The 18,655-nt window shown below is 44.9% G+C and overlaps 1 protein-coding gene across 1 annotated transcript in view; it reads left to right on the top strand.

The window, feature by feature from the left end:
• PAX4 (paired box 4) overlaps positions 1–18,655 on the top strand; it is a 102,196-nt gene that overhangs the window by 35,364 nt on the left and 48,177 nt on the right. The window contains exons 2-4 of the mRNA XM_077474253.1: positions 11,522–11,652; positions 14,610–14,825; positions 16,326–16,404. Of these exons, the coding sequence (XP_077330379.1) occupies positions 11,522–11,652; positions 14,610–14,825; positions 16,326–16,404 (426 nt within the window). The remainder of the gene's footprint in view (positions 1–11,521; positions 11,653–14,609; positions 14,826–16,325; positions 16,405–18,655) is intronic.

Genomic DNA, 18,655 nt, shown 5'->3' with positions numbered 1-18,655 from the left:
CCAGGTACAATATGCCTGACAACACCTTGATATACCTCACAGCTTCTGGCACACTGTAATTTGGAGTGACAGACCAAAATAGAGCTTTAGGGTCACAACCATAAGCACTATGTTTCTGGAGTGGCCATTACAGTCTCATCTTTTTTTTAACAATAAAACAGACAACCAAAGAGTTTGCATGACCTTTAGGCATTCTACAATAATTCATGGACTCATGGACAACTATTACAAAAGACTGCATAATGCCATTGATGCTAAAGGTGGCAATACACATTATTAAGAATAAGAACTAACGGTATGCAGACTTTTGGATAGGGGTCATTTCACTGGTTGACTTGTTGCCATGTTTTGTTTTATGATTATACCATTCTGTTATGACCTACAGTTGAATATGAATCCCCAAGAAATAATAGAAATATATTTTGTCTGCTCACTCACATGTTTTCTTTAAAAATAGTACCGGTATATATTGTAATTTACCAATTCTCTAAGAGTATGTAAACTTTTGAGCACATCAAGATACAATCAATACAATACCAACCCCTACCCTAAATGTTCCTTCAGAGACAGAATCAGTTCTGGAGTGACACAATCACAAATGTGTGCAGAGAGAAAGATGTTTTGATGTAGTACCTTTAGTTCTCCTGTGATTTTAGTATGGTGACCCACATGCTTGGCCAATCACAGCGCCGGCAGCGAGGAGAGCCATAATTGGCCTCAGGCAGGATGCCTGTGGGCAATTATAGCTCAGGGGGTTTAGTACACGCCCCACACTATATAAGGCCGCCTGCGTGGTGGCCTTGTGTAGTGTGTTGTGGCATTCAGAGAGATAGGATAGGCAGAGACAGTGTCTTCTTTTCTTGTGATTGAACTTAGCGCAGTTAGAGTTGGTGTATTGTGCCACCTGCACAGTATATACCTGAAGCTATCCCCAATTGCTAGTGTTGTCCTGTTCCTATACCACAGGCAGCTGCAGCAGTTACAGTGGGTGTATTGGGCTTCCTGCACCGTATACACCTGAAGCTACCCCCAATTGCTGGTGTTGTTCTGTTTCTATACCACAGGCAGCTGCAGCAGTTAGAGTTTGTGTATTGTGTCTCCTGCACAGTATACACCTGAAGCTCCCCCAATTGCCGATGTTCTGTTCCTATACCACAGGCAGCTGCAGCAGTTAGAGTTGGTGTATTGTGCCTCCTGCACAGCATACACCTGAAACTCCCCCAATTTCTGGTGTTGTTCTGTTCCTATACCACAGGCATCTGCAGCAGTTACAGTGGGTGTATTGTGCCTCCTGCACAGTATACACCTGAAGCTACCCCCAATTGCTAGTGTTGTTCTGTCCCTATACCACAGGCAGCTGCAGTAGTTAGAGTTGGTGTATTGTGCCTCCTGCACAGTATACACCTGAAGCTACCCCCAATTGCTTGTGTTGTTCTGTTTCTATACTACAGGCATCTGCAGCAGTTACAGTGGGTGTATTGGGCCTCCTGCACCATATACACCTGAACCTACCCCCAATTGCTAGTGTTTTTCTGCTTCTATACCACAGGCATCTGCAGCAGTTATAGTCAGTGTACTGTGCCACCTCCACAGTATACACCTGAAGCTACCCCTAATTGCTGGTGTTGTTCTGTTCCTATACCACAGGCAGTTGAAGCAGTTACAGTGTGTGTACTGTGCCTCCTGCACAGTATACACCTGAAGCTACCCCCAATTGCTGATGTTATTCTGTTTCTATACCACAAGCATCTGGAGCAGTTACAGTCGGTGTATTGTGCCACCTGCACAGTATACACCCAAAGCTACCCCCAATTGCTGGTGTTGTTCTGATCCTATACCACAGGCAGCTGTAGCAGTTCCAGTGGGTGTATTGGGCCTCCTGCAAAGTATACACCTCAAGCTACCCCCAATTGCTGGTGTTCTCATCTCCCGGCAGGCCATTAGTATGTCTGGAAGGCCAACAAGGAGAGGCAGACAGTCACAAGCCAAAAAAAGAGGACAAGCAGGCTCTGTGTCTAGAGGCAACAGTGCTGGTCGTTGACATGGTGCATCGTCATCAGCATGTGGCCTATGGGACACATTTGTCCTTATTTTCGGCAGCTGGACGTGTTGAGCCGCAACATGCCAAAGACTTGGTAGAGTGGATGACCAAGCCCTCTTCATCCTCCTCATCCTCTCAAACCCAGGCTCAGGGTACTGGCAAAGTAGCTGCCAAAGCGCCCTCTTCCCTCGTCTCAATGTCATCAGTCACTCCTTCCCTAGACCCACCATGTTCTCCTGAGGAGTCCCCCAAACTGTTTGAGCACAGTGTTGGGTGCATGCTCCAGGAGGATGCTAAGCGTTTTGAAGGCTCTGATGATGATACCCAGCTAGAGGAAGGCAGTAGCGTGAGCCTAGAGAGAGGGGATGCTCAAGAAGGACAGAAATCTGGCAGTCATGTTCCACCAGCTGCAGCATACTGCCAGGTTTGCTCCAGTGATGAAGAGGGAGGGGTGTCAGGAACCATGAAACAGACAGAGACAGAAGTACAATCAAATCACACTTGTTTATTAATAAAAATAAAAAGGTAAATAGAAAAAAGCGTAGTCAAGCATAGCCAGAGTCCAGTAGTCAGATCGGGTAGTCAGCCAGTCCAAAGTTCATAAACCAGATTGGGTAATCAGCCAGTCCAGACATCAGGGATCCAAGGAGAGCAACTGCAAGCAGGATAGAAGCCAGGAGAGATGTCAGTAAGCCAGTCTTGAAACAAACAGCAGGAGATGGTTCCTAGTGATGTGACCAACGCAAAGGCAAATGAAAGAGTGAGCTGGAAGGCTTTAAATAGACAGGTCAGACGAGAATCATCGGGAACAGCTGGTAACTGTGGAAAGAGAAGAGAGCTGGCAATTAGCCGACAGCTGAGCGGCCAGCCCAGAGGAGGAAGGGCTAAGCCAGCCCTGACAATGGGATGATGAGGTCACTGACTCCACGTGGGTGCCTGATAGGAGAGAGGAGCATGAGGCACATCTCCAATGAGGCAGGATGGCCTCCGGGGCCAGCTTAAGGGCAGCACACCGACTGAATCACACCGCAGAGCTCCACCTGTGCAGGGCGCTGCCTCTGTGTGTTATTCCAAAAGTTCTTTGGTGCGGGCACCGCTGCTATTTGGAACATATGTCTCAAGTGTATCTCGTGTGGCCAAAACATCAGCCACTTGGGCACCAATGCTTGACCAGACATATGTTGACCTGCCATGCAGCTCGTTGGCAAGCGTACCTTAAAGACACACACCAAAGAACAAAGCGGACCTCTCCTTGCTCCTCATCAGCTGGGGTCTCCAACCCCACTAGATCTTCAGTCCTCTCTGAAACCTGCACTGAGAGGAATGATGGTGTAGAATTAGGTGTGTCACAGTCAAGTACTTGCGGGCACTCTGCTAGCAGTACACTGACGTCCGATTGTACCAGGCAAATTTCCCTGCCCCAGCTGTTGGACCGTCAAAAGAAGTTCACTCCCAGCCATCCACATGCCCAGCGGTTGAATGCTAGCTTGGCTAAATTGCTAGCACTTCAACTGCTGCCTTTTCAGTTGGTAGACTCGGCCCCCTTCCGTGAGTTTGTGCAATGTGCAGTTCATCAGTGGCAGGTTGCAGCAGGGCTAATTTCTGCTCTCCAACTAGAGTTTCTGTGAGGTGTTGAAGTGTTGTGGCACCAGTGCCTAAGGCCCAATTTTTCAGCCCCTGTTTAACAGGTGCATGTAATTACAATTCTTGATAAAATATTTCACAGCAGGGCCACTCCCAGCGCCCACCGAGAGTAACTGTGAGGACTTACAGTGTTGTGGCACCAGCACAACCACCAAAGGCCCAATTTTTCTACCACTGTTCAACAATGGCATGTAATTACAATTCTTGATATTATAGTTCACAGCAGGGCTCTCCAGCACCCACTCACTTTGAGGGCTAACAGTGTTAACTTGTGGCAACACCAACACCTTAGGGCCAGGGCAGGCCCCTACTTTCAAATATCCAACTTACAAATGTCTCCTATTTGCAAACGAAAGGAGACAACAGGAAGTGAGATGAAAAAATGGACGGCCAAAAAAATTATACAAGGGGGATAACCATTCCCTATGTGTTCCCAAGCGCCACTTTTTCTCATGGATGGCGATTCCGGCTCTCTACCGGCATGTGGAAGGCATTGTCCATGCCTCGCTGGACAGGGAGGTCAGCGGTAAGGTGCATATTACCGCTGACTCATGGTCCAGCAGGCATGGACAGGGATGTTACCTATCTTTCACTGTGCATTGGGTCACTCTTCTGGCAGCTGGGAAGGATGCAGGACAAGGTGCAGTAGTGTTGGAGGTTGTTCCACCACCACGCCTCCAAAATGCTTCTACTGGTTGTGACATACCTCTCTCCTTCACCCCCTCCTCTTCTTCTTCCTCCATGGCCTCTCCCTGTGCTTTGTCCTTGGAACCAGCGCTGCTCCGTAGGCGTTCAAGGGGCTACACAGGTACGCAGGCAAAAAGATGCCATGCTGTGCTTATGCTGTTGTGCTTGGGGGACAGGAGCCACACTGGGGCAAATATTTTGTCAGCTCTGCAGGGGCAGGCTGAGAGGTGGTTGAAGCCATGCCAGCTTAAGCCAGGAATGGTGGTTTGTGACAATGGCACCAACCTCCTCTCCGCCCTCCGACAGAGACAACTGACCCATGTGCCCTGTGTGGCTTACGTCCTTAAGTTGGTGGTGCAGTGGTTCTTGGGCAGGTACCCGGGCTTACAGGATGTCCTGAGGCAGGCCAGGAAAGTCTGTGTGCATTTCCACCGATCATACAATGCCAGTGCTCGGCTGGCTGAGCTCCAAAAAGAGTTGAACCTGCCCAAGAACCGCCTTATATGTGACATGCCCACCAGGTGGAACTCAACATCTGCCATGCTGCAGCAGCTGCACACACAGCAAAGGGCCATCAATGAGTACCTGTGCGACTACGGCACCAGGACAGGGTCAGGGGAGCTCGGTTTTTTTCACCACGCCAGTGGGGCATGATCAGGGATGCATGCACTGTCCTGTCACCATTTGAGGAGGCCACTAGGATGGTGAGCAGTGACAGTGCATGCATCAGTGACACTGTACCTCGTGTCCACCTGTTGGAGCATACGCTGCGTGGAATAATGGAAAGGGCACTTGAGGCAGAACAGAGGCAGGAAGAGGAGGACTTCCTTGCCTCTCAAGGCCCCCTTTATCCAGACAGTGTTCCTGCTGTCCCACTGATCACACAGGAAGAGGATGAGGAGGAGGAGGATTGTGTCAGCATGGAGGTGGAGCCTGGCGCTCAGCATCAGCAGCAACAGTCTTTTAGGGATGATTTACAGTCCCAAGAAACCAGTGGACTTGTACGTGGCTGGGAGGAGGTGGCTGCGGATCATGTCGTCCTTAGTGACCCAGAGGACTCCGGACCGAATGCCTCAGCTAACCTACGCTGCATGGCCTCCGTGATCCTGCAAAGCCTGTGGAAGGATCCTCATATTCTTCGGCTCAAGGAGAGGGATCATTACTGGCTGGCAACTCTCCTTGATTCACAGTACAAGGGTAAGGTTGCGGACCTTATCTTGCCTTCGCAGAGGGAGCAGAGGATGAGACATCTCCGGGAGGCCTTGCAGAAAGGTCTGTGCAACGCGTTCCCAGAGACTGGGAGGTTACAAACTCCTGGCCCTAGACAACGTGTTGCTGAGGCTTCGGTCTATCACAGAAAGAGCGGTGGAGAAGGTGGCTGTCTGACCGATGCGTTCAGACAATTTTTTAGTCCCAAGGTATGATCGGTTCCAGCAACCATTGCCAGTGTCTGTTTTAAATGGTGCAGGAATACCTAGGGGCAAGGTCAGACTTGGACACCTTTCCCACCGAAAATCCTCTGGGTTACTGGGTCTTGAGGATAGATCACTGGCCAGAGCTTGTACAGTATGCAATTGAGCTACTGGCCTGTCCTGCATCCAGCGTTCTTTCGGAACGCACATTTAGTGCTACTGGAGGCTTTGTAACTGATCACAGGGTGCGCCTGTCCAACGACTCGGTTGATTGACTGACCTTCATAAAGATGAATCAGTCTTGGATCACCACCAGCTACCAAGCACCTGAAGCTGATGTAACCGAATAATTTTTTTTGAAATGTCACATCCCTTCAAGACTGCCTATGCTGATGCTGAGTGACTATCCTGTTATGTTGACTGACTATCCTCTTCCTCCTCAATGATTCTGCTGATAGCTTGGAAGAACATTTTTGGTTCTGTGTCCCGCCACCAGTCGCTAAGGCCCAATTTTTCAGCCCCTGTTTAAAAGGGGCATGTAATTGTAATTTTTGATGCAATGCTTTGCAGCAGGGCTCATTCCTGCACTCCAACTAGAGTATCTGGGAGAGGTTGCAGTGTCATGGCACCAGCATCGGTGCCTAAGGCCCAATTTTTCAGCCCCTGTTTATCAGGGGCATGTAATTACAATTTTTGATGCAATGCTTTGCAGCAGGGTTCATTTATGCACTCCAACTAGAGTTTCTGTGAGGTGTTGCAGTGTTGTGGCACCAGTGCCTAAGGCCCAATTTTTCAGCCCCTGTTTAACAGGTGCATGTAATTACAATTCTTGATATAATATTTCACAGCAGGGCCCATTCCAGCACCCACCGAGAGTAACTGTGGGGACCTACAGTGTTGTGGCACCAGCACCACCACCACAACCACCAAAGGCCCAATTTTTCTACCACTGTTCAACAATGGCATGTAATTACAATTCTTGATATAACAGTTCACAGCAGGGCGCTCCAGCGGCCACCAAAAGTCACTCTACTCTCTAAAAGTCCTTACAGTGTTAACTTGTGGCAATACCCACACCTTAGGGCCAAATTTCTGCAGAGCATATAGGGCAGGCCCCTACTTTCAAACATCCAACTTACAAACGTCTCCTACTTGCAAACGGAAGGAGACAACAGGAAGTGAGATGAAAAAATTATGGGCGGACAAAAAAACTATACAGTGGTGATAATCCTTCCCTATGTTTTCCAAAAAGCTTAAAAATAGATTTTTTGACTGGAGCTACACTTTAAAAATGTACCACTTCAAAATTACAAACAGATTCTACTTAACACAACAAACCTACACAGTTCCTGTCTTGTTTGCACCGCCTGTATACTGCAGTTCTGAGTATATAGGGCCTGGAGCCCCGCACCTTTCCTTTTTTTTATTATTATTTTATTAATATCAGTACAAGACACAAAGGGGCTGGTAATGGGTAGGTGAGGCTACCCATGCCATTTTTCTCACTGATTTTCATCCATATTGCCGGAACCAGACATTACATTAAAACCGCAAGCAGTTTTAAATGACTTTTTCTCCATTAAATGTAATTTTCTGCAGGGACTGCTCTAAACATGGTAAACACATGCCACTTCACAGGCATACTATAGACACCCCCCAGGCACGATATTTAAAGGAATATTTTTATTTTTTTAACTTTAATCGTCATTAAAATCAGTACTCCCGAAAAAACTGAGGTTTTTTTATAAAAGTTTTGCATTGATCCATGTCCCCTGGGGCAGGAGCTGGATCCCCAAACCCTTTTTAGGACAATAACTTGCATATTAGCCTTTAAAATGAGCAATTTTGATTTTGAACGTTCAAGTCCCATATACTTTAATGGGGTTCTAAAGTTCGTACGAATTTTCGGCCCGTTCGAAGGTTCTGGTGCGAACCGAACCGGGGGGTGTTCGGCTCATCCCTAATGGTGATTGAGAAACAGAAGCTTTCCCATCCTGGGTGGACATCATTATAGGATGTCCTCACAGTCACACACTGCGGCTTGATCTGTCACCCACTGTGTTGACATTTTTTTTTCGTTTCTGTTATAAAATTTGGCAAACAAATAATCATTCTTCATAAATTTAAGCCAAAATGTAGTCAACATTTTTTTCATAAAAATAACCCAAATCATATTATTTACTCTGTGTGAAAGTTATAGAGTCTACAAACTACTATATACATATATATATATATATATATATATATATATATATATATATATATATATATATGAAAATTGATCATTCCCAATGTACTAATGGCTTATCTCCTTTCTTGAGCGTCTAAAGTGCCAGGACAGTACAAATACCCCAAATGACCCTTTTTTGGAAAGTAGACAGTCCAAGGTATTTAGTAGGAGGCATGGCAACTTGTTTGAAGTTTTAATTTTTTCTCAATTTTTTAGAAAATAAAGAAATTAAATAAAAAAAAATGTTTTTTTCACATCCTGTCATCAGAATAGTTCAGTGTCATCATATGACTGCTGTGGCAGTGATCAGGACTACTGACTGGTGACGGTATATAAAGAAAAAAAAGTTTTTTTTACATTTTTTTTCTTTTTATACTAATTTTTTACATCCCTTTCATTCACAACAGCTTGCTTACTATTGTGATCTGTGATTAACTACAGCTAATCACATGGTATAAGGTGCTGTGATTGGCCCAGGTGCCATGTAATAGCTATGGGCCAATCAGAGCCTCACAATAGTAAGCAAAACAGTCATAGAAACCATTCATGACTGTTTGTTTACATTGTAATCATGTGATCACAGAGATCAGATGATACCCTGGCTGTGCACAGGGGCCAGATACCAGATACCAGATACCGATTACCATGTGAACACAGCGGTCACAAGTTTTCACTGCTGTGTGCCTCAGGGGGGCGCCAGTGCACATGTGCTCAGTGATATACCAGTAAGTTTCTGAGCCAGCAGCCCTCAGTATAATTACAGGTTGGTAAGTGGTTAAAAGGCAGAGAGAGTGTGGCCTGGTTGTGAGAAATGATGTCCCACAGGTGTGCAAATCTTCTTCCTTATGTTCCTTAGGCTGGGTTCACACTGGGGTGACATGACACTCATCCTACTTTGGATCCGATTTTGCCCTGCGACTTGAAGTCAGAGACGTGTCCGACTTCAATGAACGGGGATCCGACTCCAATACCAGGCACTGTTTGGTATGAATCTTGAGGGGGAACTCCAAGTCAAATTTTAAATAAAAAACCGGCATGGGTTCCCCTCCAAGAGCATACCAGGTCCTTGTATGGATTTTAAGGGGAACCCCCATGCTGAAAAAATGGCATGGGGGTCCCCCCAAAATCGATACCAGACCCTTATCCAAGCATACAGCCCAGCCGGTCAGGAAAGGGGGTGGGAATGGGCAAGCAACCCCCCCAACTGAACTGTACCAGGCCCCATGCCCTCAACATGGGGGGGGGTGGGTGTTTTGGGGCAGGGGGGCCCCCTGCGGTCCCCCACCCCAAAGCACCTTGTCCCCATATTGATGAGGACAAGGGCCTCTTCTCAACAACCCTAGCCGTTGGTTCTTGGGGTCTGCGGGTGGGGGGCTTATTGGAATCCGGGATTCCTCCACCCTATGTGAATGAGTATGGGGTACATCGAACCTCTACCCATTCATCTGGAGGAAAAAAGTGTCAATAAAAAAAACACACTAGACCGGTTTTTAAAGTAATTTATTAGGCAGTTCTCTTCTGACTTGGGGGGTCTTTTCTGACTTCTCCGCTCTCTCTGGCCTCTTCTCCCACTCTCCAGCCTCTTCTCCCAGTCTCTGGTGTGTTCTGATATGCTCCTCCGCTATCTTCTGCTCTTTTGCCCTCTATTTTGCTAGTGCTGGCCCGATCTTCTTCATCGTATTCTTCCCTCTTCTCTTCTTTTCCGATGTTGACATGACTCTCTCTCCTGATGTAATGCCGCGTGCGTGGTGCGCAATGACTTATATAGGTATGGGGCATGGTCACCGGGTGATATCATTCGGTGACCTTGCCCCTTATAATGTCACCAGCCCATCATGCCCTGGGCGGTGACGTGATATGTGGGGGTAACCAGATGATACGCCCCATGCCTATATAAGTCGTTGCGCACCACACACCGCGCATGTGGCATTACAGTGGTAGAGAGCGTCATGTCAACATCAGAAGAAGAGAAGAGGGAAGAAGACAACGGAGAAGATTGGGCCAACACTAGCAAAAGAGAGGTAAAAAGAGCAGAAGATATTGAAGGATCCTGGGAGAAGACACTGAAGAGTGGGAGAAGAGGCCAGAGAGCGCGGAGAAGAGGCCAGGGAGAGAGGAGAAGTCAGAAGAGATCCCTGGAGCTGCCTAATAAATTATTTTAAAAACCTGTCTAGTGTGATTTTTTTATTGACACTTTTTCCCCCAGGTGAATGGGTAGGGGTACGATGTACCCCATACTAATTCACATAGGGTAGGGGGCCTGTATCTGCAGCCCCCTTATTAAAGGGCGCTCCCGGATTCCAATAAGCCACCCGCCCGCAGACCCCGACAACCAATGGCCAGGGTTGTCAGGAAGAAGCCCTTGTCCTCAACAACATGGGGACAAGGTTCTTTGGGATGGAGGGGCGCAGTGTGTCCCCTTGCCCCATAGCACCCATCCCCATGTTGAGGGCATGCGGCCTGGTATGGTTCAGGGGGGGTGCTCGCTCATTCCCACCCCTTTCCTGATCGGCTGGGCTGCATGCTTGGATAAGGGTCTGGTATGGATTTTGGGGGGACCCCCATGCCGTTTATCTCAGCGTAAGGGGTTCCCCTTAAAATCCATATCAGACCGAAGGGCATGGTATGCTCTTGGAGGGGGAACCCATGCCGGTTTTTTATTTAAAATTTCCCCAAGATCATCAGAGCACAAGTCGCATGCCAAAGTCGGATCAGGCAAGAAGGCGATCCGACTTTGATCCGACTTCAATGATATTCAATGGGCTAATGTAGGATCAAAGTCGGACCAAAGTAGTGCAGGGAGCATTTTCAAAGTCGGACCGACTTGTGTCGGACCGGTTAAGAAGGCTCCCATAGGGAAACATTGATTTTCACACATCATGCGACATGAGCTCCCAGTGTCAGAGCGTTTGTTGCACCAGTGTGAACCCGGCCTAAATGGTATTTCTGTGTAAATTCATTGTTTCCTTTTTTGTAATTTTTGGTTTGTAAAAAAATAGCATGTAAACAAAGAAAACATTTTTGAAGGTAGTTAAAAAATGACAAGACACACAAACACACCTGCACGCAATCTTTTTCCAGTATCCAAATTTTTGTATACATTTTCCTTCATTGTTATTAGCAATTCTAACACACCCCACTACACGTCTGTACCTGGAGCCAGGGTGAAATTTTCGTTTTTGCAGCAGCAGCTCCTACCATATGGCTAAATTTGGCCAGTAGCTCCTGCAGCACCTCTCTTTCTGGAACCACACAACCCCCCACACTTCTGTACTTGCAGCCATTGTGAAGTTTTAGCTAGCCTGACAGAACTCTCACAGTACACTTTCTGCTGGAGGAAAGCAAAGCTTGTACTTGGCCTCTCCATAAACTGCCAGTATAAATGTCAAGTGCCCTGGTCAACTAAGCACCACCCCTCCAACGCATGCTGCCCTAGGCCAAGGCTTATGTGGCCAGCAGAAAATCTGGCCCTGCCTGCAAACTCAAATCCATTTCTGTTTCTTACAGGTGCAAGCAGTGTGAATCAGCTTGGTGGGTTATTTGTGAATGGACGCCCCTTGCCCACATGTAAGAGGAAGAAGATTATAGAACTTGCATCAAATGGAGTGCGGGCCTGTGATATTTCCAGGATGCTGCAGGTAAATTTCCTTTGCACAGTTTTTGCTTTAATTGGTACCCCATTAAACCTTTCTACTAGACAGTTAAAAGAGCTTAAATCTGAATTCCAGGTTTCTTTTCGCTAGAACTGAATGGAATAATCAGCACCAGCATAGATCATACCTATGTACCATGTTGCTCTGTTGTCTGCAGATCCCTTGTATTATGGGTTTCAGTTGTGACTTTGTATCATGTGAATATCCTGCTGATAGACTCTTCCACAGCCACTTCTTGCAGAAGCTAGAGTCTATAACACTCCCCTTTATAGTCTTTCCCACTCTGTGAATGATGTAACATCCTTCACAGCTCTGATAGTGGGTGGGAGTGCAAACCCACAAATCCCACCTCGTAGATGACAGCAAAATTCAAGAAGGATGCACCTACATACACAGCCCGTTCCGAAAGCTATCTGTGCTGCTGCAGTAACAGATCACAATTAGAAACCAATCCTGCCCAGTTAAAAATGGTGACCAGTGTGAGTCCCACCCCTCAGAGCTTGCGCTCCCAGAGCCCTGCTCCTGTAAAGTGATTTATTTACAGTACATATGAAGGAAAAACCTTCATAATAACCTCCCATAGCCCTATCTCTGTAGTCTTGCAGTAAGCTATTATTCTATGGTATGCTGCAAGAAACATTTACACCTTTAACTACTCACATAAAGGCCCAGAAACACCTACAGTATCCCTAGGGCCCCCCCCCCCCCCGCATCAATTTCCAGAAGCTCAAAGGATCATGGGACATGTCATATCAGGACTGGAAAAGGAAAGAAACAGGATGTCAAATCACTTAGAAATTCAGCCAGGAAGAGTGACATCACAGACACAGAATATATTACACAACACAAGAAAATTGGGCGCTAAAAAGACTGTCTCCCTATCATAGTGTTATGATGACAGCGGAAGAACAGGAGTCAGTATTGGACACAAAAAAAGCAGGGCAGACACAAAGTTGGGTCTGATGGTGGGGAGAAGGATTATATACAACCAAACCACCGCTAGGCCCTGATGCTATAATGAACCAGAATGTAAACTGTCCATGGGCCAGATAGGAAGCCCAGAGCCCAGTAACATCAGTAGCCAGAAGTCAGATAAAATACAGTTTATTCCAACAATGAAGCAGTAATATAAACAGCAAAAAGCCAGAGCTGAATGTGGGACAGCATTACCAGAATTGGATCTGATCCCGACCTGCAGCAGCAGAGGTTTGCTGGAGGGCCCTGATGATGAGGGAAACCTGCATTTACCGGGAGATCTGGATTAAGGGCAGATCCTGTGTGGGAAAGCCACCTACCCCGCCGAACATCATGGAAGCACAAGTCACCGGAGATGGCATGGCTGGAATCCAGGGATCAGCTAAACAACTGTCAGTAAGCTGAAGAAACAGGAAGTGAAGCTGGCACACCCCTTTGTCAAAAGATGGCAGGGATGTGTCATTGGTTGTTAAGAAGCCAGCACTGGGGAACTTTTTAACAATGATGAGTTATCCCTGCGGTCAGCAAGGAATTCCCCGCTGGCAGCAGAATGTAAACATAAGAGCTGAAAATGTAAAAAAATGCAAGAGGCCTCCCCCAATTCACATCAGGCATTTCGGGTCTTGTATGGATTTTAGGGGGGGCCTCGTGGCAAAAATCTAAAAAAATGGCATGGAGTTTCCCTAAAATCCATCCCAGAACCTTATCAGACCATACAGCCCAGCAGGAAACTTAAAGTCACATGCCCTGAACATAGGGGATCCCCCCTAGAAAAGCACCTTACCCCATGTTGATGAGGACAAGGGCCTCTTCCCTACAACCCTGGCCTGGTGAATATGGGGGTGCAGGGAGTGACTTATCGGAATCTGGAAGCACCCTTTGACAAGGGGCCCCCAGATTCAACCCCCCAAGTGAATGAGTATTGGGTACATAGTACCCCTACTCATTCACAAAAAGAACTCACGTCTCCACTCTCTCCTGCAGTGACATGAGGTTAGAGGCAGGAACCAGAGAGAGCTGCAGGGGACCCAAGAGATGCTGGGGTAAGGCGAGTATTTACTGCCTTCTTTCACAGGTAACAGATGTTTTAACAAAAACTTTTTGCAAACAGAAGCCCTCTTATAGCGGTCATATACCTCTTGTGAACCAGAATCATTTTTAAATTTAAGCTATGGGTCCATTGATTTGATGATAAAGTTGTCATTATTTATTATAACAAAGTAATAAATACTGTATATTCAGTTTTTTGATACACACAAGATTTTCTCTTGGAAATACTGCCTTACAAAAATTTATGTTTTCTATGTTTCTATAGACAATGTCATGTTCAATATATATGTTCTATATTAAATTTAATATATCGAAAAAGGCATTTTTTTCTATGTTGACCAATACTTGTTTTAGAACAATTACTGTTACTTTACATAAAAAGTACATACTTTACGCTATGATTGTACAATTTATACATATATAATACAAATCTATGTACTATTTTATCATTTTTTCTTTCAAAGTGTTAATAAAGTGTTACCAAGGAGTTAAATAGATACTTCTAACTTGCAAGAATGCTTTAATTGACATCATATGCAGAGCATGCAGGTTATAAATGAACCAGAGATTTACAATGTAGCAAAATAGCATTGTTACATTGTAATTCTTCTTGACTGCAGACACTATTCTGTGAGTGTCAATTAACACAGAAGCAGAAATTTCTGCATATGTGATATTAAACAAGTCCTGGGTGTCAAAATTACATCTGGGATTTTGTCAATAAAATCTGTGTGGTAGATGGAGTAGCAAGGCGTACCACACAAGCCCTGAAAATAAGGATTACATTATTTGGGTGTGTGGGGCACACTCATAATCTGGGTAATATTGTTAGAGAAAAGAGAATAAGCATAAATTGTACATTTCATTGTTATCATCATAGACCCTAATTACTAAATATATTTGTTGTCATGTTACAGGTATCTAATGGCTGTGTAAGCAAAATTCTCGGTCGCTACTACCAGACTGGTTATGTAGAGCCTAAGTCAATAGGGGGAAGCAAGCCACGACTGGCAACGCCCAAAGTGGTAATGAAGATTGCTCAGCTCAAGTGGGAGAACCCATCAATCTTTGCTTGGGAGATCCGGGACAAGCTGTTAGCTGAAAAGATATGTCCTGAAGATAAAATTCCTAGTGTAAGTAAAAGTTACATACACTTTGCATTAGGGAGCCATGCAATTTTGTGACTCTACAATATATTCAAATTTTGGATCCATATTCCACAAAATTGTTACTTTTTTTTACTTTTTTTTTTCTTCTTAAACACATAGACAATACAGACATACAACAGTACAGCCACCATATCAACAGGGAAGGGACCCACGCAGGTTATACAGTATCCTTACATTATCAGAAACCAGAAATCATTGGAATATTTACAACTACCATAGTATATCAGCATCAATGGGCTGTCCTGGCTCTTGCTCCAAGGGTGGACTGAAAATGTGCTAGCCCACCTAAATTATCCAAATTTTAAGGAATGATCTATTAGGATGTCAAGGAGAGCCATCATACATCAGAGAGGTCACCTAATCTGCTGCAGCAGTATAGGGTTCCGCTAACCACTTACTCTAGACTATGTAGTGTCCTTTCGGACAGCCTCTATGTATATAGGTGTTCCTGTAGAGGGGTATCACATTGTTAACAAGAGTTTTCCATAGACCTATAGAGAAAATTGTTAATTCTTTAACTGAAAAGAAAATTCAACCTTTTTTCAGATGCATTTTCAGTTAATACTGTATAAATGTGACTGTTATACTGCAACAACAAAAAAGTACATTTGATTGCCTGTCATAATTTCTTGTAATTATTTACTAAAGATTTTAGATCAGCTAATCAGGGTCATTTTTTCAATTCATGGTAATAGTACTGCATAATAAAACCTAAAGGAATGCTTTACATGGATCTGTCATGTTGTCCTGGGGGAATTTTGCAAAAAAGAAAAATAATAACATCTGACTCTTACTCTAATAAAAACTAAAAAAAAAACAATTCTGAAATAATTTATATTTTATTTTATTGGCTCTGCCCTATGTACCCTTGGCCAGTCACAAAACACATGACCAAAGTGTCAACACTATATGCCACAGTATAGGTAACTATATATGTCACTTGTATTAACTTATTACTGGCATTTACTATTTACGACTGGCATAGTTACAGGATGTGACGTTGATAGGTAACTGGCTAAAGCGTAGAAAAAACAGTGCATAGTTTTGTATGCAGATTAATTAAGCTAGCTTTGATGCCCAATGGTGTTAATACAAAGCATCAGGCTGATAAGCTAATGGATTTAGTCAATGTATTTAAGATTAAGCTTTTCCACCAGATGCTATGACAGAGAATACATTTTATTTGCCTTTGACAAACATCATGCCATATAAAGCATTGCTTATAATTGCAAAATTCTGAGTTCAGTATGTTTATGACATACATTAAATAGTTGTGGCTAGATCTTAGCTACTCAAATCAAATTATGAACATCTTTAGCAACAGATAATTGACAGTGATAAAGAGATATTAGCTAGATATTGCAACTTACCTCTTTAAAAGCTTTATGTGTACATGTACAACGAGGATTAAATGTATATGTATGTAAATATGTAAAATGTAAATCTACACTCATTTCTCTTAAGGTGTCATCTATAAATAGAGTCTTGAGGAATCTGCCATTAAATATGAACTTCCCAACCCCTTGGGATCCATCTAATCAGGGTGAGCAATATGTTTACATGCAAAATGCATTGTTGTAACTGCAGAAGCTTAATGCATTTATGGTGCATTTACTGTATCTGTAATGTATAGTATCAGTAGTAATAAAGTAGTAATATATGAGCCTGCTTTTGGCTCCTTGATCCAAACCTGCACTTCTTGACTAATGGAAATAACGATCCTCTGCCTTGCTTCTTCCTATGTCAAATACAGCAACTGAAAATCATAACTACAACATCTTACAGACCTAAAAATTTCTGTTAGCCTCACATACGTTAATATTGTGGAACACAAGTGGAGACAAAGTTAAAAATATACCGCCACCGTCCCTATTCTACCTCTGTATTTGTGCTAAATGTCACCATACCATTCAGACTTTGTGTTTCTGCTCTTCTTTACAGTCCTCAGTGAGCCCCTATGTTTCTGGTCTTGTACTTGAACAATTTGTTTCTATTCTCCTTCGCTGTCTGAACTTAGCTCATATGTCTCTGCTCTTCTTCACTGTCTCAACTCAGCTTCTGTATCTCTGCTCTTCTTCACTGTCTTCATTGTCTTCATTGTCCTCACTCAGTCAGCATCCCTGTTGATGCTCTCTTTCACAACCATGCTGAGCTCATGTGTCTTATTATCTTGTTTACTGTCCCCACTTATTTCTTGTGTTTCTACTTTCATTTAATGTCCCTTCTGAGCTCCTCTGCCTCTGTTCTCCTTCATTCCAGCTAAACATACACTATATTATGAAAAGTATTGGGACACCTGCCTTCACACCAGGGGTGTCCAACCACTGGCCTGCCCTTTTATGTGGTCATTCATCTCCTTCTCTGGGATGGCAAGTCAGCAAGCCCAGATCACAGATTTCCAACCCACCATCCACGAGCATCAGTGTGAAAAACAGAGCTGGCACTAGAGATAGCAGATTTGATGCTTCCTGTATAACGCCGGTTCCTGTCACAGGCAGAGTGATACCAAATGTACTCTGCCTGTAACAGGAGCCGGCGCTATACAGGAAGCATCAGCTCTGCTCTCTATTGCAGCTGCATGCTTCCTCCAGCGCTCCTGTCACACTGACGCTTGTTAATAGTGGGTCGGGAACATGCGTACTGGGACAGCAGTCACCAACGATACCCACCAACAGTGCCAGCAGTACCCACCAGGGATACCCACCAACAATGCCAGCAGTACCCACCAACAGTACCAGCAGTGCCCACCAGCAGTGCCAGCAGTACCCACCAGGAATACCCACCAACAGTGCCAACAGTATCCATAATCAGATGCCTGATGAAGGAGCACGCATGCTGTGAATGCGAGATTGACCACGCCTCCCATCCATCACCACTGAGGTGCTTGTTGTGTGACCGTCTTTAGCCTTGGGAATCACTGGAGCCGCTGGGAACTGTTCACCACCACTGCTGACCTGCTGGGCTACAGGAGCCCAAGCTACTTATGCCATGCACATTATATCTCACCAAAACATGAGTTGATCTTACTTTTATTAAACCTTGAATTCTAACTGACATACTGCACTCAGAGTGGCGCCGCTCCTCTCTCTCTCTCACACAGACATTTCATTGCCTGTTCTGCTCATTGTGGCCCACGACCGGTTACCAAGTTGCTCTCGCTCTTCAAAAGGTTGGGCCCCCCTGCTTTACATGCACATGAACTTTATTGGCATCCGTTTGCTCATTGGTATGTGGGTGGTATGTAGAAGACAAAGACAATTCAGTCTTTAAGACCTTGCATAAGGGCTTCCAGAATCGTGAGGTAAATTGAACACCTTTATCTGAGACAATATTTGATGAAACCCCATGAAGTTTCATGATTTATTTGACAAAAACTTGAGCAGTCCACATGGCAGAAGGCATGTTCTTCAGCGGCAGAAAATGGCCCATTTTGGATAATCGGTCCACCACCACAAAAATAGCCTTGCACCCTTCAGATGGAGCAAATTCCACTATGAAATCCATTCATATCATCCTCCATGGTCTGTCAGGAACTGGCAAGGGTTTGAGTAGACCACAGGCTCTGCATTTAGCGGTCTTACTCCAAGTACAAACTGTACATGAGTTCAGATATTTCATCTGGCCACCAGAATGTGCTCTGCACTAGATCAAGTGTCTTGTGGACTCTGCAGTGGCCCACCAAGGGTGGTCATGACAAAGTCTCAACACAGCTACCTGACCATTTTCTGGCACAAACACTTTATTCTCTTGCCACAGCAATCCTTTCTTAAGCCCTATACACACGATCGGACTTT

Source organism: Lithobates pipiens, unplaced genomic scaffold, assembly GCF_037356315.1.
Source record: "Lithobates pipiens isolate NorthernLeopardFrog02 unplaced genomic scaffold, aLitPip1_a1.2 Scaffold_8, whole genome shotgun sequence".
Taxonomy (NCBI): Eukaryota; Metazoa; Chordata; class Amphibia; order Anura; family Ranidae; genus Lithobates; species Lithobates pipiens.
The sequence above is the reverse complement of the archived record's forward strand: the minus strand, read 5'-3'. Positions and strand labels throughout refer to the sequence as shown.